Source organism: Propithecus coquereli, unplaced genomic scaffold (genome assembly GCF_000956105.1).
Source record: "Propithecus coquereli isolate 6110/MARCELLA unplaced genomic scaffold, Pcoq_1.0 Scaffold66, whole genome shotgun sequence".
NCBI lineage: Eukaryota > Metazoa > Chordata > Mammalia > Primates > Indriidae > Propithecus > Propithecus coquereli.
Window position 1 is genome coordinate 8,054,662 of NW_012152618.1, and position 18,230 is coordinate 8,072,891.

The window sequence follows — 18,230 nt, forward strand, 5'->3', positions numbered from 1 at the left end:
GCGCAGAGCGCAGTTCCCTCACTCCTGGGAGACCGTGTCCGTCCGCCCAGAAAAAGCGGACCAGACGCCCCGGCGCTCGCGGCCGGCCGGGTCGCTCTCGGGGAGCCCAGCGCGGAAGGCGAGGGGCGCGAGCGGCGCGGGCGCGCGGAGGGATCGTCGCGGGAGCCGTTGGGGCTGTTGGCGCCGAGGCCGAGGTGCGAGGGCGGACAGGCTCGGGGCTGAGGGACGTGGGGCCCGGCGCGTGCGGCTGGGAGGCGCTGTGGGGCGCGGGCACGCGGGCGGCGGCCGGGGCCATGGCCGAGGGCGGCGCGGGCGCGCGGAGGAGGGCGCCGGCGCTGCTCGAGGCGGCCCGCGCGCGCTACGAAAGCCTGCACATCTCGGACGACGTGTTCGGCGAGTCGGGCCCGGACAGCGGCGGGAACCCCTTCTACAGCACCTCGGCCGCCTCGCGCTCCTCCTCGGCCGCCTCCTCGGACGACGAGCGGGAGCGCCCCGGCCCCCTGGGGGCCCCCGCCGCCCAGCCGCCGCGCTCCGCGGACGCGCAGGGCCCGGAGGACGACGAGGCCGGCGCGGGCTGGAGCAACGCGCTGCGGGACCGCCCGCCCCCGCACTTCGAGGACACCGGCGGTAAGGGGCGGCCTGCGGGGCGGGGTGCAAGGGCGCGGCGCTGGGACCCCCGCTTGGACGGCCGGGGTGCTGCGCCCGGAGGGCCGTGGGCACCGGGGCGGACGAACTCCAGATGCCCCCTGGGCCGGCTTGACTGGCAGCTGCGCCTTTGAGGAAGCAAATGCGGTTTTGGGAGCGGGGATTGAGTGGGAAATTAGTTTCGCCTGGGGGCTCCACATCCGTGGGCGGAGGGGATGAGACGGAGGCCGTGGTCAGCGCTTCGCCAACGAGGAGGGTCTGCCTCCCCTTGTTGGAGTGTCCCCGTGTGCTGCCCTGGAAGCCAGTCACACCTGTGGGATCGGACTTTAGGGGCCGCCTAAAGTTAGGCTATCCTAGTTGCGGGATTCTGCCAGCCTGTCTTGGCTGGGGTGGGGGAGAGGAGGTGGGAGCTGTTCTGCAGTGATGGCCCCAGAGCAAGCCTTACTCAGGTGACCGGCTGAGGCAGGTGGCAGTTGGAGCGCGGCTCAGTGAGAGATGAGGGAGGGGCCAATCCATGGCGTCTTTACTGGGCTTAGTGTTCTGTTAACCTGAGAACTTTCCCTTGCTAAGACCGGGAGGAACCAAGGGACGGATTCAGCAGCGTTAATGCAGGTGCACGCTCTTCCCCCTGCAGGTACTTTACCTTGTGCTCTACCTACCACTGCCCAGCCTGAATACCTGGAGAAGGTGGCTGAGTGCAGGCAGCTGCGGCTGCCCCAAGGCTTCCTTACTGCTTGTTTTTGTGGGAATTGGCTTTATAAGACCAGTACTTACTCAGCGTAAGCTCAGCAGCCTCTGCCTTCTTTGAAAGGTGGAGACCAGCCATCTGCAGCCACCCTCTGATGCTATTTTCCTTGCTCCACGGCCTTCTGGGGCAGGCTGGCGCTCCTGCACACCATGTTCTTCCGTGGAAGTGCATGCAACCAGTGTTGATAAAGGCCAGGGAGTGGCATCTGTGGGCTTGATGCAGCTTTTCCTGTGGCTTTCTCTGATTATTGTTCAATCTGTCAGGAACATGGCACACAGAAGAGCAGGCCCAAGGCACCTCTGGCTGGTGCTGGCACTCGGATCTGGACACGATGTTGCAGCCTGCTGGGAGGCTGGTAGGGCTGCGTGGACTCTGTGAGTAGGGAGTGGTTTGCAAACCTTCGGCAGACTGCGGTGTAGGTGCACGGAGCTACGGCTGGGCTTGCAAAGTCCGAGTTAGCTGTGCAGCGCTATGGGGTGGGTAAATTTTAAAGCATGAGCGTTTGGGCTGTGGTTAAGAGTTTGGGAATTTTCAAATTCACTCACTCTATGTGGTCCTTTTATACCACCATACATTTTCCAGAATGTCATTAAGTTCTTCCTGCCCCGGACAGCTGTTTTCCATATAGCCTTTTTAAGAATTATACCAGTGCAGTGCTCTGGTTTGGCAGACTCTATGCCTTGAGTATTTGTGGTACAGTTTTGGTCTTGGGACATTTGAGATACAAGTCCACCTGGGAGAATATAGCAAGTCTGTCTATATCTCAAGGCAAAATAAGGAACTCGTGCTAGGTTAAGCCTGGTTATGAATAAGAATCATGAATGTGCTAGTGTGAAAAGGGTGAGAGCGTTGAAATACATTTAAAAGCAATCTGTTATTTCTTGGTAACCTTTGAATTGGTGAAATTCTGCAGCACAGACATTTAATCTGGCCACTGCAGCACTTACGGTCGTGAAGAGCAATATTGTGTGTCGTTTGGCATTAGGTTCAAATTCTGCTTCCTGCAGATGCCCACTGAGTTCACACCTGGACCTCAGAATCACAGTGAAGCCCTTTAACCAAAAACTTTAGTGGTTATGTGTTTTTTATACCCAGTTTCGTTTTCCTGTTCTGTGTGGGAGCTTGCCTTTTAAATCCAGTTCTAATTTAGAATTTCTTCTTTGCAAATTTCTCCCTGAGGGAAATTTGGGGTGAGACGGGTGGAGAGATGAGGTTGATGGCTTATTAAGCTTGAATTCAGATTTCCCTGAAACATTGGAATATGGCTTATGGGGGTTGAAAATAGATGCAGAAGTATGGGGTTGGCCAAAGAAAATATTCGCACCTACCAGCGTGAAGAGAGATGGATGTGTTTGTCAAGAGGCTGAGAGCTGCACCCCAGCCGCTCTGAGAGCCAAGAGGTTCAGCCTGCTAGGTTTACCAGAGCGCAGTATCTAAGACACTTCAAAAAGCAAGCGTTCCCTACTTGCAAGGAATGCAGCCTGGATCTCTCTTCCATCTTTCTTACCCAGTTTATAAACAGATCTCACTGGGTGGGTAGAGTGGGGTGGGGAGGAAAGTGAGCTGGTGGCATTTCCATCTGTAATCAATCAGGCTTTATAATAGAAAATTTGTAATCCAAATAGCTGTTGCTTCTGGAATCAAATGAGGAAAGCACAGGATTCTAGATTTATTGAAGCTTCCTATTTTGCTCCCACTGTGAAAACAGGTGTACATGTATGTACATAAATGTGTATTTTATGTAAATATGCATGTAAGTAAATGTGTATATGTAACTGTATCATACATAAGTGTGTTTTGCTTGTGCTAGTTTGGACTAAGTAGGGTTTTTTTTTTTTTAATCAGAAAAAGATTATGACTGCTGTCTCTGAGCTCTCAATGACCTAGAAACCTTTGCAGAGAGTGCTGTGCATGAGGGAGGTAGACACTGAGGACCATTGTGCATTGAGCTGTAGTTGGAGCCACCATATGTCTCGCCCTGTGGAGGGAGTGCACACAGTAGGGATGCACTTGGTGCCCAGCTGAGAGGAGGAGGGGAAGGAATGCAGCAGTACTATATCCTATGCCAGCCCTAATAGCAGCATTTCTATAGTTAAGGTTGGAAATCCCAGCCATTCCTCAGGCTGTTCTAGTGTTCCCCTTCACTTCCTTCTGTTTTCAGCATATTTTGCTTCCTAGATCAGCCTCTCAGGAAGTGCAACCAGCGTGGAGAAGGGCCTCTGCCACTCCTTTCTTATGTCCCCCAGGTTCTGGCTGTGCTTTGAGGTGTGGGTCCCCTTGGGATGACTTAAATACAAGCCCTGCGCTTGCAGGGCTGGCTTGACAGGCTCTTAACCCTCGCATGGCTGGGGGTCAGCCTGGGAGCTGACATGCTTACTGGGAGTGCAGAGCCCATGACCCTCCCTGAACCAGACTTGCTGCACATCCTTCTAGAATAGCCCCTCAAACTGTCGGCCTTGCCTGCCCACTGCTGATGACCAACACAGCATGGGAGCTCACTCTTTAGAAACAGCGTGGAATTCAGGCCTGGCTGCTTTTTGAGTCTCTGCCCTTTTGGTTTCTTATTCTGAGCAGTCTTGTGATTCGGAGGAGGCAAAGGAACTGACAGATTCACAGATGCTCAAGGACTCTTGTCTGCTTGGCTCTGTTGGTCCTTTGTCGTGACTGACTGAGATCTGAGCTGTTCGCTCTTTCTATTAGAGATCGGACTGCATAGAAGAGATTCTGTTTGTTGTTTTGTTTTTTTGCCCATGCACCATATTAGCAGCCCTCTCATCATTCAGAGGCATGACCTTGAGAAGCTGGAGAGGAACATATGGCTTTGGAGATTGGCATGGTTGAATGTTTCATCTTTAGAGTTTGATTTATGTGATTTAAAGTCATTTTGACAAGAAGAGAAAAAGGGGTTTATAAGCTCAGAGACCTGGAGCCCTGTCTGTGGTATGAAGTATAAGCAGCTGCTGCTATCTTTAGCTCTGTGCCACGTTCTGTGGTTCCAGGGAGATCTTTGAATCTTGGTGAGCTAAGGCAATGCTACGTAGTAATTAAGCTCAAGCTGGTGTCATCTTGCAGTGGCCACACAGAACTCAGAGAAGGGAGCTTCCTGGGAGAGCTGTTTTGCTCTTTTCCCGGGAGTCTGTTCATGTCGGGGTGAAACTTGAAGTTGCTGCCGCTGCTAACAACGACAGTTCTCATTTGTCACTTGCTTCTTCACGCATTGTCACACTGAATCTTCACTAGGACTCCGTAGCAGAATACTTGCTGTCTCCACAGAGAAAGGACGGATGTTTGTTTTTGGTCAGAGTCTGGGGGTGATGAGATTATCTGGTTAAGTGATCACTATCCAACTAGTCAGACTCAATAAGTCAGGAAAGGGAATACTTTTTTTTTTTTTTTTAACTAGAACCTTTTTTCAGTCAATATTTATTTTCATAGTTAAAAACAAATTGCTTTTAACTTTTTTGGGGAAGGGTATATAGTTCTGTGAGCTTTAACACATGAATGGATTTGTGTAATCAACACAACAATCAGGATACAGAAGAGAAGATTCTAGAATTTTATCTAGCTCCTTATTTAATCCTTGCTACCCTTGAGCCCTCCTAGTGGGAGCTTAGAGTTGTTTTGCAGGAGGTAGAGCTTTGAATACACTGGAACAGAGTGGTTTACTTGAGATCTAATTCTCAATTTTAGCATCCGAAACTCACCTTTATTTTTAAGAGCTGTGATTATATATTTTTTCTTACTAATAAGTAATATACATTTATTTTAGAAAATAAAAAAATGATTAAAAATTTAAAAATGCTATTATCTTTCATTACCCAGAGATAACCACAGTTGACATACTGAATATATACTTCGTATATCTTAGGTTACATATTGTTGGGTTACCTGATTTTTAATTATAATTAATATATTGTGAACATTTTCCATTTAAATTTTACTGAATCTGCAATACTCTGGAATTCCCTGTGGTTAGGACTGAGTTTATTGCCCCACTTTTTTCCCCCTTTTTTTGCTATTAAATCAATGCTATGATGAATATTATTGAAGCTTAAGTTTGTGTACACATCCTTAATTTATTCCTTAGCATGAAATGATCAAATAGAATTGAAGTAAGGATTTTACACATTTTTCTTTTTTTTTTGAGACAGGGTCTCGCTCTGTTGCCCAGGCTAGAGTGCTGTGGCGTCAGCCTAGCTCACAGCAACCTCAAACTCCTAGGCTCAAGCGATCCTCCTGCCTCAGCTCCCCGAGTAGCTGGGACTACAGGTGTGCACCACCATGCCCGGCTAATTTTTTCTATATATTTTTAATTGTTTGGCTAATTTCTTTCTATTTTTAGTAGAGACGAGCATCTCGCTCTTGCTCAGGCTGGTCTCGAACTCCTCACCTTGAGTGATCCTCCCGCCTCAGCCTCCCAGAGTACTAGGATTACAGGCATGAGCCGCCACGCCTGGCCAGTTTTGCACATTTTTTGAGGCTTTTGATATCTGTTATGAAAGAGCCTTCCAGAAATGTACCTTCTTATGCTCCTGCCAACAGTATACCAGAGGGTCTATTAGAACATCTTTTTGCTTATGGGGCAGCAAACTGACGTGTGATTCCCACAAGTAGGGTGGCTTTTAGAGGAGTACTTCATTTAAGGACGCTTACTGGGGTATAGCACACAGATAGTACATGAGTCATTAGTGCACAGCACAGTGAATTCTTACATGGGTACATCCATGTCACCACCACCCAGACTGGGGTAAAGAACATTCCCAGCACCCTGAAGGTCCCCCCTCATCCCTTCCCAGTCAGTACCTCCCTGCTCCCAGAGGCAGCCATTATTCTGAGTTTCATCACCATCGGTTAATTTTTTGCTCATTATATTGTTTTGTCTGTAAGATGCATCCATATTATTGCATGTAGCAGTCATATCTTTATATTGCTGTGTAGTATTCCATTGTACGAATATACTACAGTTTATTTATCCAGTATCCTGTCAGTGGGCTTTTGGGTTGTTTCCAGTTTGGGGGCTTTTATGATAAAGCTGCAATGAACATTTTCATATGTGTTTTTTTGAGGGACGTACACATCATTTCCCTTGGGTGTATGTACGTAGGAGTGGGATTACTGGGTCATAGGTTAGATGTATGTTTGCCTTTAGTATAAAGTCTTTCAATCTGGGCATGTTGACATTTTGGGCAAGGTGATTCTTTGTTCTGGGGTGCTGCCCTGTACATTGCAGGATGTTCACCAGCATCCCAGGCCTCTACCAGCTAAATGCTGCCAGCACCCCTTCTCCCCAGTTGTGGCAACCAAATATGTCTCTAGACATTGCCACATTTCCCTAGGGGGCAGAATCGCCAGTTCTTGAGAACCACTGCTTAGTAGATGCTGCCAAACAGTTTTCCAATTTATACGCCCACCAGCAAGGTGCAGGATGTGCCATGTATTAATTCAGCAAGCACGTTGAACCCTGCTGGGATAAAACGATAAGTAAGACATGCCCCCTGGGGTCCAGTAGGAGAGACCAAGTGAAGAAAAAGAGGTAAGAGTCTCTGGTGAATGCTGTGATCAGGGAAACACGGATTTTTACAAGATTCCAGAGGTGAGACACCTCCTCCAGCTAGGCTAGGGAAGAGGCAGTGTTTCTGGCCCCTAAGCTGCATTTTGAAGAATAAATAAAAATTAGTCAGGTAAAGAGAAAGGAAAAGTGTCTCAACAAGAGAGCAACTTGGGCAAAGGCATGGGGGGTGTGGGAGGAGGAGAAGGTGCGTCACTTTGCTCATAGACAGCTGGCTCTGTTCCCCACCAAACTGAGCTTCCTTTCTTGAGGTCTTCTTGGTGAAAACATCTTGAAATTTGACACTTGTTACCATTGCAAGTAACTGCGGCAGGAATCCAAACTCCAAGTTCAGGCATTGTTACAGGTTTACCTAGCAAATGCTGGATCCCATGGGGAGGGGGATTTGGCAAGTTTGGTGAGAAATGAGTACTTAGGGTGGAATCGTGGAAAAGCACTGGGGTCTTTCCCTTAAGGAAGGAAGAGAGAAAGTGACAACAAAAGGAAATGTGATAAAACATTTATTCCTTTATTGATGAGAAGAAGTACAGTATTACCTTCTGGGGGGCGTGAGGGATGTCATGCTAGAAGGATAATAGAATACCTAAAATACCTTCTATGGAAAGGTGGTGTTTGCCTAGTCTCAAACGTAGTAAAAAAAACTTTCTTCCCCATTATTTGTGAGTTCCAGGAAGAATTATTACAAATGGATGAACAATTGGCCAAATTTAGTTGTATATTTAAGAAATCACTTTTCTTAAGGAGTCTAGAATCACACGTCCTTCTACTTCTGACATCATTGCCGTTGCTGCCAGCTATAACCAGGACAACATCGCCCCTTGGGCGGGCTGCTGGAGCCTTCGTCACTTGGATTCTCAGCTTCTACTCGCGTCCACCACCCCAGCCCCATTTCTCTTTCCCCAGGCTGTGGTGGAAAAGTGATGTTTTACAAACATGAGTCCATCCACTCCCTTCTCTGCTTATAGCCCTCCCATGGCTTCCCATCCAAGCCAAAGGGAAATGCAGATTCCCAGTGTGGCCTCCAGGTCAACAGGTCCACCCTAGCCTTCCTCTCCAGTGTCACCCTGCAGCACTTGTCCTACCATTAAGTTGATCCTCTGCCCATCTCAGAGACTTTGTGCCTGCCAGGTCCTGACCTGGAATGTTCTCCCCGCTGGTATTCGAATGGCAGCCCTTGCTTGATGGTCTGGTATTGGTTCCAGTGTCACTACCTCTACGGATCTAGAATCACCACCTTCCCTCTGGTCCCTCCTAGCACCCCTTGCCATCCAACATCAACTAGTTCATTTTCCACGTGGGCGGAGACCTTGGGCTTTGTGGTCACGGTGAGAACGTGGTAAGTACTCAACTTTTGCTGAATGATTGAGTGAACAAAAGAATAGATAGCTGAAGCAGATTTTTAAAATGCATCTGGGAATTGGCACTGATAATGTTTACAAGGAGCTGAGCATCTCTAACACCCAAAATAGCAGAAGAGTGGTTGAGGCAGCTTCACAAAGGAATGAATTCCTTATCCCGGAAGCACCAGTGTGTTCTATGGGGATTTCTGTCTTGGGTAGAAGACTGAACTTGCTGGCCTTTCAGAAACAACCCAATCCTTGGCCTTCTACCACTTGCCTGCTTGCTAATGCCAGAGACCCCCAAGACAGGACTCTATTAGGGTCCTGTCTAAAAGGGTACAAGGCAGCTTCTTGTATGTGTGTCACTTACTATGTGCCAGATGCTGTTCTAAGCACTTTCTAACCTATGTAATCCTCGTAATGATCTTGTGAGCTGAGTACTATCATTATTCCTATTTTTAAAATGAGGAAACTGAGTCACCGAGGGGTTAAGTGACATAGGGTAGACTGGGCCCTTTGATTAGGGTACTAGGAAGGATCAATGAGTAGGAATAATGAGCAGAGCGGTGAATGTGAGACATGGTTTATGCGGGTCAGATCGGCTAATTAATAACAAGTCCCTTGCAAGGGGCTGTGAAGCGCAGATGATCACTGTTCCCAAACCTGTCTGCCCTGGGTGCCTCCCACCCCAGGCAATGTCGGCACCTCTTCCCAGCCCCTGCAGTGAGATGGGCTGCTACCTGGACTGTGGGCAGTGGAAAGTGAGCAGAAGTCTGGAAGAGAGACCCCATGGGCAGGTGGCTGAGAAGTGGCCGCTGTACTCACCCCTGCCTGATCCCATCCTCTCTGAGGTGGTGGACAGGAAACCAGTAGATAAATACAATTTTGACATTTCAAAGCTTCCAACATGGGCTGGGTACGGTGGCTTACACCCATAATCCCAGCACTTTGGGAGGATGAGGCGGGAGGATGGCTTTAGGCCAGGAGTTTGAGACCAGCCTGGGCAGCATATCAAGACCCTGTCTCTACCAAAAAAAAAAAAAAAAAAAAAGCTAGGCGTGGTGGCGCGTGCCCGTAGTCCCAGAGTTACTCAGGAGGCTGAGGCAGAGGAGGATCACTTGATTCCAGGAGTTCGACTCTGCAGTGAGTCATGATCACAGCACTATACTCCAGCCTGAGTGACAGTGAGATCCCACCTCAAAAAAAAAAAAAAAAAAAAGCCTCTAACAAGCTTCCATGGCAAAAGCAACTGAAAATGGAATCACCTTAGAAGTAACTGGGGGAAGAGACTTACTTTCTCAAGTTTGAAACAGGGTGACAATGAGAATAGAAAGGATCAGGATAGAGGATGGTTTTCTGGGAGGAGAGAATGCCAACAGGTGGAGTCATCCAGAGTGGTTAGTGAGAGTCTCGATTACCTGAGCCTTTGTACCTTGGGGAAGTCGACATCTTCCACCAGTGCCATCCTAAATACGTGTCCCCAGGATTCCACTGCTGAGTTTGTGGGGGGATTACGTGAAGATCCGAGGTTCTGTGAGTAGATGTTCCCTTCAGAACGCACACGACAAGCAGTGCACATCTCCTTCCTCACCAGCCGTATTGACACTTGCTTTTCTCAGGCCCCAGCACTGGCGGTAAACAAAAACGTCCTCTTTGGTTTGTTCTTCAGTACCGCTGTTTCAGCAGAATTTCTTCTGTTTTCCTTGGCTGAATTTTCTTAGGCGAGCTGGGGTGCTGACCACAACCTATGGCATTTTAGGGGGACATGCGTTCGGAATGCTACTGGAGTCCTGAAACAGAACCTAATTGGAAATCAGAGACAACAGTTGCTTTAAGATTGAAAGAGGTAAATTTTAGGTAAATAATAGCAAGGGCAAATTCACAGTATGTATTGTAAACCTGTAGACTCTTTCTGTTTAAGAAGTGTAGCAGATAACAAATACAAAGATTTCAGACAAGATTTTTATAAATTCAGGAAGACAGCAAATTATATCAGGGGAATGGGAATATGTTAATAGTCGAAAGAGTACATCCCACATTTCTGAAGGTTGTGTGAAGGATGCTTTGATGGGAAGGAATGACGATCTGCCTTTGATTCTACCTCTCAGAAAGGCATTGAGATGTGCACAGAGCTTTGGAGACAGATGCCCCTGGGTGCCAGTCCCAGCTTTGCCCCTAGATCACCTTCTCCTGGAGGGGCAGCTCCAGGCACCACATGGGATCATGCAGGGTCCTACAGAGGAGGCATTCAACTAATTACGCTTTCCATTGTCTCTGCCGGGCTCCTAAGGGCTAATGTCCCTGCTGCCAAAGGGCAAACCCAGTTCGTGTGCACCTTGGGGAGTGCCGACATTCCTTCACCCCGTCAGTTTGTCAGTAGCAAAGGTGGAAATTTTAAAGTGAAATTGCCTGGGAAACTAAAGCAAAATAGCCCTGAAAATAAAAGTTTTTGAACGTAGACTTCATATCTTCTTTTGAGTACATTTCATCCATTGGGCAGATATTTATAGAGTGCCTACTATGTGCCAGGCACTGTGTTAGAAAGTGAGGCTTGAGAAATTAATAAGAGATCCCAGCCCTTAAACAAGCATAGATCCTGGTGGCGAAGACAGGCAGCTGGTCCACAAATAACCGTGATGCAGTATAACAAGTGCTGTCATAAGAAGGGTGTACTGAGTCCTAAGAGAACCCCTGGAAAGAGGCAGCGTGAAAACTTCCTTAGGGCCACAGTAAATGTGGTAGATGCAGGTGGTACCCAGGGAAACCAAAGGATGGTTTGCTGCAAACCCTGCTCCTTTACATGTCCAGAGCATCTCCCTCTGAGACAGACTAGCAAGCCTGGCAAGCCGGGAGCCTGCTCCGCACAGTGTGTGGATGGCTCTGCCTAAGTTCTGACCTGCAGCCAATACTCTGATTCACATTTGCATCAAGGAGTACGACTGAGGGTAATATTACAAAAAAGTACAGTAAGTCCTCACTCAGTAGATTCTTTTGAAACTGTGACTCGAAGCAAAGTGACACAAGACAGGCCCTTGAAACATTATAATGTTGATGGGGAAAAATAATTGGTTTTGTTATAGGTCATTTTGCTTAAAGTCGCAATGTCCAAGAATTTACGGTTGACATCGAGGACTTTTTGTTCCCTGAAATTTGGACTGGGAAGGTAAGTGGTGGTTGTGCAGTTAAAAAAGAAAGGAATACTTTTTTTCTCTCAGCCGTTTTAATATTGTGTGCAAGCTTTTAAAAATTATACATGTAAAAATATATACAGTTGACCCTTGAACAACACAGGTTTAACTGCGAGGGTCCACTTATATGTGGATTTCCTTCCACCTCTGCCACCCCGAGACAGCAACAGTGACCCCTCCTCTTCCTCCTCAGCCTACTCAATGCAAAGATGATGAGGATGAAGACCTTTATGATGATCCTTATCCACTTAATGCATAGTAAACATATTTCTTCTTCGTTATGATTTTCTTGATAACATTTTCTTTTATCTAGCTTACTTGATTGTAAGAATATAGTACATAATACATATAACATAGAATATGCGTTAATAGTCTGTATATGTCATTGGTAAGGCTTCCAGTCAACAGTGGGCTCTTAGTAGTTAAGTTTGGGGGGAATCAAAAGTTATATGTGGATTTTTGACTGCTCTGGGGGTAGATGCCCTAATCCCCATGTTGTTCAAGGGTCAGCTATAATTTTATTGATAAGCATTAAAGTAATATTATATATAGTTCTTGACTGGAGTCCTTGTTTTATCCTTTTCCCTTTTGTGTTGGAATTCCCCTCCCTTCTCTTTCTCTCCCATCTCTGTCTGTATAATCAGTATTGACAACTTGGTGTTCATACATAGATGCGTCTGTTTTTTTCCTACCCCACCACCCCCTCCCCTACAGACACGTTTGTGTATACTCATACATATATAGTTTTTTTTTCGTGGGCAGCGTCGTTTAACAAATAAGGGCTTATTTTGTACACCTTTTATCAAGCTCTTCTCAATACTTCATGAATAACTATCTTCTATTTCTATTTTACTTAATTTTTATAAGGAGTGCCTGCTAAACTTTTGTCAAATACATTTATTGCTATGGTCCTATAGTTTTTTCCACATTTAATTTATTGAGGAAGTAAATTTTACTGATTTCCTGGTATTGAGCTATCTTTGTAGTGCTTGGATAAACCCAGACTGGTCTCAGCATGTATCTCTGGTATACCCTTGAATTCTGTTGTTGGCTAATATTAGTTCAGAGTTTCTGTGAGTAAGCAATCATAAGCCTGATTTGTTAATAATTTCTCATTTCTCAGGCTTGTCAGGTTTGGGCTTAAAATTCTGCTTGGCTTTACAAATAAGTCAGCTTATTTTTAAGTTTCCTTTTGCCATTTAACAGTAGAATTATGGGTTAGATAGAACTTAGGTGTACAGCTGTGTGGTCTTGGTGCCTTTTCTGAATTTTTCTACTTCTCAAATCAGTTGGATGATTTTTTCTGCTGAGAAATCATCTATTTCTTCCAGGATTTTCAAATCTGTTGACATGAAGTTTCATGCGGTTTTTTTTTAATGATTCTTTTAATCTGTGCTGCGTTTGCTTTTCTGTATCTGTCCTCCATGGTGGTCCTGTCTGGGTTTGCACATCCTCCCTCTTTCCCCTTTTCCCTTCACTCTGTCTTCTCTCCTCTTTCTTCTCTCCTGCCGTCCACCTTTGCTTTGTCTTATCCCTAACTGGACACAGGATGTGTTTTTCTATTTTATTGATCTCTTCAGAGACCCAGCTTTGAGTTTATTTGTCCTTTTTATGTTTTTTATTAATTGAACTTTTATCTTTTTTGAATAACTTCTTCCTTTTGATTTATTGAGCTGTCCTTTTCTAATCACTTAAGATTAGTACAAAGTTCATTTTTATTTTTAAAATATTTTCTCTACTACTGAAGGCATTTGACACTAAAATCTCCTCGGAGTATAATGTCTCGTGTGTTCTGTAAGTTTTGATAGCAAGTGTTCTCTTTTCCATTGCTTTCAAGGTTTCCTTCAGTTCCTCTTTTGACTTACTCTTTGATCTAAAAGTGTGTTTCTTAATCTCTAAGTACTTAAGATTTTTTTGTTACCTGATTATTTAATCCTTATTTTATTGGATTCTGATCACAGAAGTCTCCTTTAAGTCTTTAATTTGAAAAGTTTGTAAAGGTTTTCTTTGTTACCAAATATGTAATTAATCTTTACAACTGTGGCATAGGTGTAAGAAAAAATGTATATTTATTTGAGGGAAGTAAGGTTATCTGTTGATCTATTTATCTTCTTTGTGTCATTATTTTTTTCTCTCTGGGAGATACTCTCCTTTGGAGAGAGAAATTTTGACTGTGTTCTTGCATTATTAAGAGTTTTTAGTTGCTGTATTGCTTGGTGCATGCATATTTGTACCTTTTGTATTTTCCTCCGATACTGTGCCTTTAACAATGTCACTCTATCTCACAGTGTCTTTAACCTCAAGTCTAGTTTTAACCTAAAGTCCAGCTTGTCTGCTACTGATTTTGCCATTCCTGCCTTTTCCTTCTTTGCATTTGCCTGGTGTCTCCTTGCCCGGTGTGTTATTTTCAGTCCTGTTTGTCATTTTAGGTATAGCTCTTGAACAGCAGATAGATGGATTTATATTTTTAACACTACCTGATAGGCTCTTTAATTTAGTGGGACAGATCAGTCTGTCCACATTTAAAGTAATGACAGACAGGCTTGATTTTACTTCTGACATTTCTGCATGCAGTTGCTACTTCCTACAGTCACTTGAGAAAAACTAGGAATGTGGCAGTGGAACAGCATATTTTTCTTTCAGGATGACAAAATTATTTCAGAATTTCTGTCTGCATCTCAGATGCCAGTATATGAACATCAATTTTGGTGTCTTCCCTGAGGAGACAATAGATATCACGTAAGGAACTCTCGTACTCTCCTGACACGTCAGTTTGGTTACCCAGAATTCCCTGGGCCAGCAAACCAGAAAGGTAGACATGTGGCCGAGTTCCTTGTTAATCCAGCAGGCCGTCAGCCCTCAAAGGCCTGGATATGTTTGCGCAGCTTGTCTGCTGTGCAAGATACAGAAGGAGCACGTTAATTCAGGGAAAAATTTTTTCAGTAACACATTTTCCAGGAGGAACTTAACAACCAGGATTCGTAGTTTGAGCAAATCTTGGCAATTCTTCATCTTCTAACTACTGAAAATGGTAATTTGTCCGTGGTAATCATTTTAACATTCTTTTTGAGTGTAGTGTTAGTCTCCATAGACTTAAAACTCTAAGAAATTGTTTTCTTAAAGCATTCTTAAAAAGTCTGTTATTGTAAAGTTTGATTTATGAAAACAAGTTTTCTATAATACTTTCTTTTTATAATGCTCTATATGCTCTCCTTTAGATCTAGATTGGAAGTGATTCATTATGCATGCATTATGCATGTTGTCATACATGATTGTGAAATTTTTATCTATTCCTGAATTTCTAAGGTGGCACTGTTGACTTTTTGCTTTTAGTTCATTGTCCCTAGGTGAAGAATTCCCAAATAGGACATTTTCTTGAAATAGTTTATAGCCTGAATGAAATTAAATGACTGTAAGATTATATTAAATTCTTAAGGGCTATTTAGCTTAGTATTACAAAAGCTAAGACATGAAATAATTCTACAAAGATTATAATTATGATATAAACTAAACTCTATTATTCTGCCTTGTGTCATTATTTAAATTTTATAACTGTCAGTTCTAGAAGGATAAATACTCTTTTTAAAGTTATCTGGGCAACATACTCATAGTATTTGTAATATTTGTACTAACTGTCATTGTGTTTCTCAGTTTATGTATTTGAAAGCCTTTAAATTCTTAATACTTTTTGTTTTTAAAATTAGCAACTATTAGAATCTTTAATTATTATAACATTTACTCTTGTAATAATAACTAAACATTTATACTTTAACTTACAGAATTTTAACCTGTAAAGCACATAAGCATATTTTCAGTCTGAGTTATATCTAGAAAGCTTAATTATATGTGAAAGATATTCATTTAAAAAAAGGAATTGCATGTCTTGTGCATGTCACTGAGAGAGTTAAACTGCTTAGGCATGATGGAAATCTACGTGATTAAATGACATTGATCATCCATCAGATCAGGGGTGTCAGAAATGACATTGAAGGCCCAAGACCGCTTGACTCACTGGTCTTCAGTTTTCTTTCCTCATTTCTCACCAAGGAGTCTTGGCTTTGGTCCATGTGTTGTTAGAGACCTTCCATTACTATTGTTCTCAGCTACGGGGGGCCTGTTGGTATAGCAGTTAACCCTTGAACAACACAGGGGTTAAGAGTGCCGACCCCCAACAGAGTTGAAAATCTGCATATAACTTTTAACTCTCCAAAGACTTAACTACTAATAGCCTATTGTTGACCAGAAACCTTACCAGCAACATGAACAGTCTATTAATACATATTTTATATGGCATATGTCCTATATGCTATATTCTTACAATAAAGTAAGCTAGAGAAAAGAAAATGTTATTAAGAAAATCATAAGGAAGAGAAAATGTACTTACTATTCATTAAGTGGAAGTGGATCATTGTATAGGTCTCCATCCTCCCGGTCTTCATGTTGAATGGGCCCAGGAGGAGGAGGAGGAGGGTTGGTCTTGCTGTCTCAGGGTTGGCAGAGACAGAAGGAAATCCACGTGTAAGTGGACCTGTGCAGTTCAAACCCGTTTTGATCAGGGGTCAGCTGTACTCTGAATTCTTTTCTTCAAGTGTCTTTTATCTTGATAGCTGAGTGGTATCTTGTCTGGGGAAGCTACGCTGGAGTTCCACGGTGCCACCATTCAGCTAGTCTGTGTCCATTCATTTTTAGGTGTGAGTTCATTCTGCCTGAAAGTTTGCCTTTTTCCCCTTTATTCTTAGGTTCAGAACCTCTACTCGTGTATGCCTCTGTGTATCTTTTCTTACGGCACACGTGCAGAACTCAGCGCCCCTCCATCACCTGTCCCTTCTCTTCCTGGGTCTCGGGGTGCAGCCTCACAGTGTCCTGGCGTGTCCTTTCTGCCCTCCACCTCCTCCTGCTTCTCTCTGCCGTGTGATTTCTTGGTCCTAATCTTCTGGGTTAGTGATTCAAGAATCCTATATGACCACTGTCACCTTCTCTTTGTCTGAAGAGTTGTTTAGTTGGGAAATCATGTTTTCTAGTTACAGGAAAGCTGCTTTTTTTTCCTTCTCCTGTGTGTTGCAATAGAATCCCTTTGAACACTATAATTATTTTAATTAAAACTCAAGCCGTCATCTGTATCCTCCAGTAGCTCTTTCTTTCTGGGTGTGTGTTGTGTTTCTTCTGAGCTGTCTTCCTGTCTCTGTTGCTGAGACTCTTAGAAAGTGGGTTATCACTCTTCGTAGGCTCACAGCGTCTAGGTCTGGTGGAGTACTGGTGGGCTTGGCAGGCCTGCCGTGGTGATACAGAGAAGCCAGCCCTCCCTTGTCCATGGCGAACCCCTGCCAGGCCCTCCTGGTGCTGCCTCTGCTTGCTGGCTTGGGGCAGCTCCACCTCCGGCCCAGCTGCTGCTTTGCCTTCAGAGCCTGGGAACCTAGACCAACACTCAGGCGGGGACGGCCTTCTTCCAGGGCCCACAGCTCTCCTGAGACCCCTGGTTCTAAGATCCCCATTCTGGGGCACTGGGCGGCTCTGAAGCCCCACACCAGACCTCTGCTGGGAACCACAGTGTGTGCACCCAGCCACCTTTCGTTCTTAACACTGGAGAGACAGAATGGGGACAAGTGGAGGGAAAGGTGCAATGTTGGGGTCACCACCTGCATTCAGAGAGACATGCGAAAGGCTTGATCTCAAGGCAAAAATATTTATTGGGTAGCACTTAAATTATTTTATTTCATACTTATGTGTTGTTATGCCCATTATACAAATTGAACAGACTTTGGGAGATTAAGTAATTTACCCAATAAGTATTAGTGATAGAATTGGGAATTGAACACTCTGTGCTGAAAAGCCACTCGCCTGTGTCTGTTAGAGAAGGGCCCTGGCGTGCCCAGCACACATGCAGGAAGCACTGTGATGTTAGCCGTGCTTGTTGTGCAGGACTCCAGCTTCCTTATAACTCAACACCTGTGGGGCGCTGTGAAGAAAGTGATGGTGTGATGGGTGGGTTATCCTCAGAGCTTCCATTCTTCCAAGTTTCTAACAAAGACTTGGTCTGGTAGGTGCTGGGATGAAGGTAAGGAGCCCTTAAGGGCAGAAATCGCCCGGATAAACCTCATTCGGAAATATCAAGTTCAGTGGCCATGCAAGTAGTGGCTTGAAGCTACTGTACATTGGCGGAGAGTTGTGTGTGTTCTACTCGGCTAAATGTGCCATAATTGAGACATGTTAAATGTTGCTGTCGCTATCATTAAAGCTTTTTTGTCTTGGTCTTTAAGACAGCTTCTTACTTTCTACCTGGGGCTTACAAGACCAAATCCTCAAAATCATGAGGAGGCGGCCAAGGTTTTCTGAAGTTTTGACTTGGCCTGGTTCTGTGACCTTCACCCAGCCCACATGTCGGCATCAGCCAAATAGGTTAATGGGGCCAGATGCAAGGGAGTTGAGGCAGTTTCTCACTTTATGCTGGGTTAAGTTTGAGAGTGTAAAGGACATGGACTTTTGAGTCAAAATTCCTGAGTCTGCTTTGAGTCCAGCCAAATCCTTTGAATTCTCAGATTTCCTAGGCTCTACTACCTTACTTGGCAAAGTAACTTAACCTGAGCCTCAGTTTTCTAATCTGTAAAGTGGGGGAATGATAAATAAATGCCTCACAGCCTTGTTGAGATGGATCACATGACATAATGTTTATAAAGCATCTATAATGTCTGACATGTAGCAAATCCTCTGTAAATGTAGTCCCATTCCCTCCCCTCTTTCTG

At 44.8% G+C, this 18,230-nt stretch overlaps 1 protein-coding gene across 1 annotated transcript in view; it reads left to right on the forward strand.

Annotated features, from left to right (window-relative positions):
• Positions 1–293: 293 nt before the first annotated feature.
• PGBD5 (piggyBac transposable element derived 5) overlaps positions 294–18,230 on the forward strand; it is an 86,850-nt gene continuing 68,913 nt past the window's right edge. Inside the window, exon 1 of the mRNA XM_012660203.1 lies at positions 294–627. Coding sequence (XP_012515657.1) covers positions 294–627 — 334 coding nt within the window. The remainder of the gene's footprint in view (positions 628–18,230) is intronic.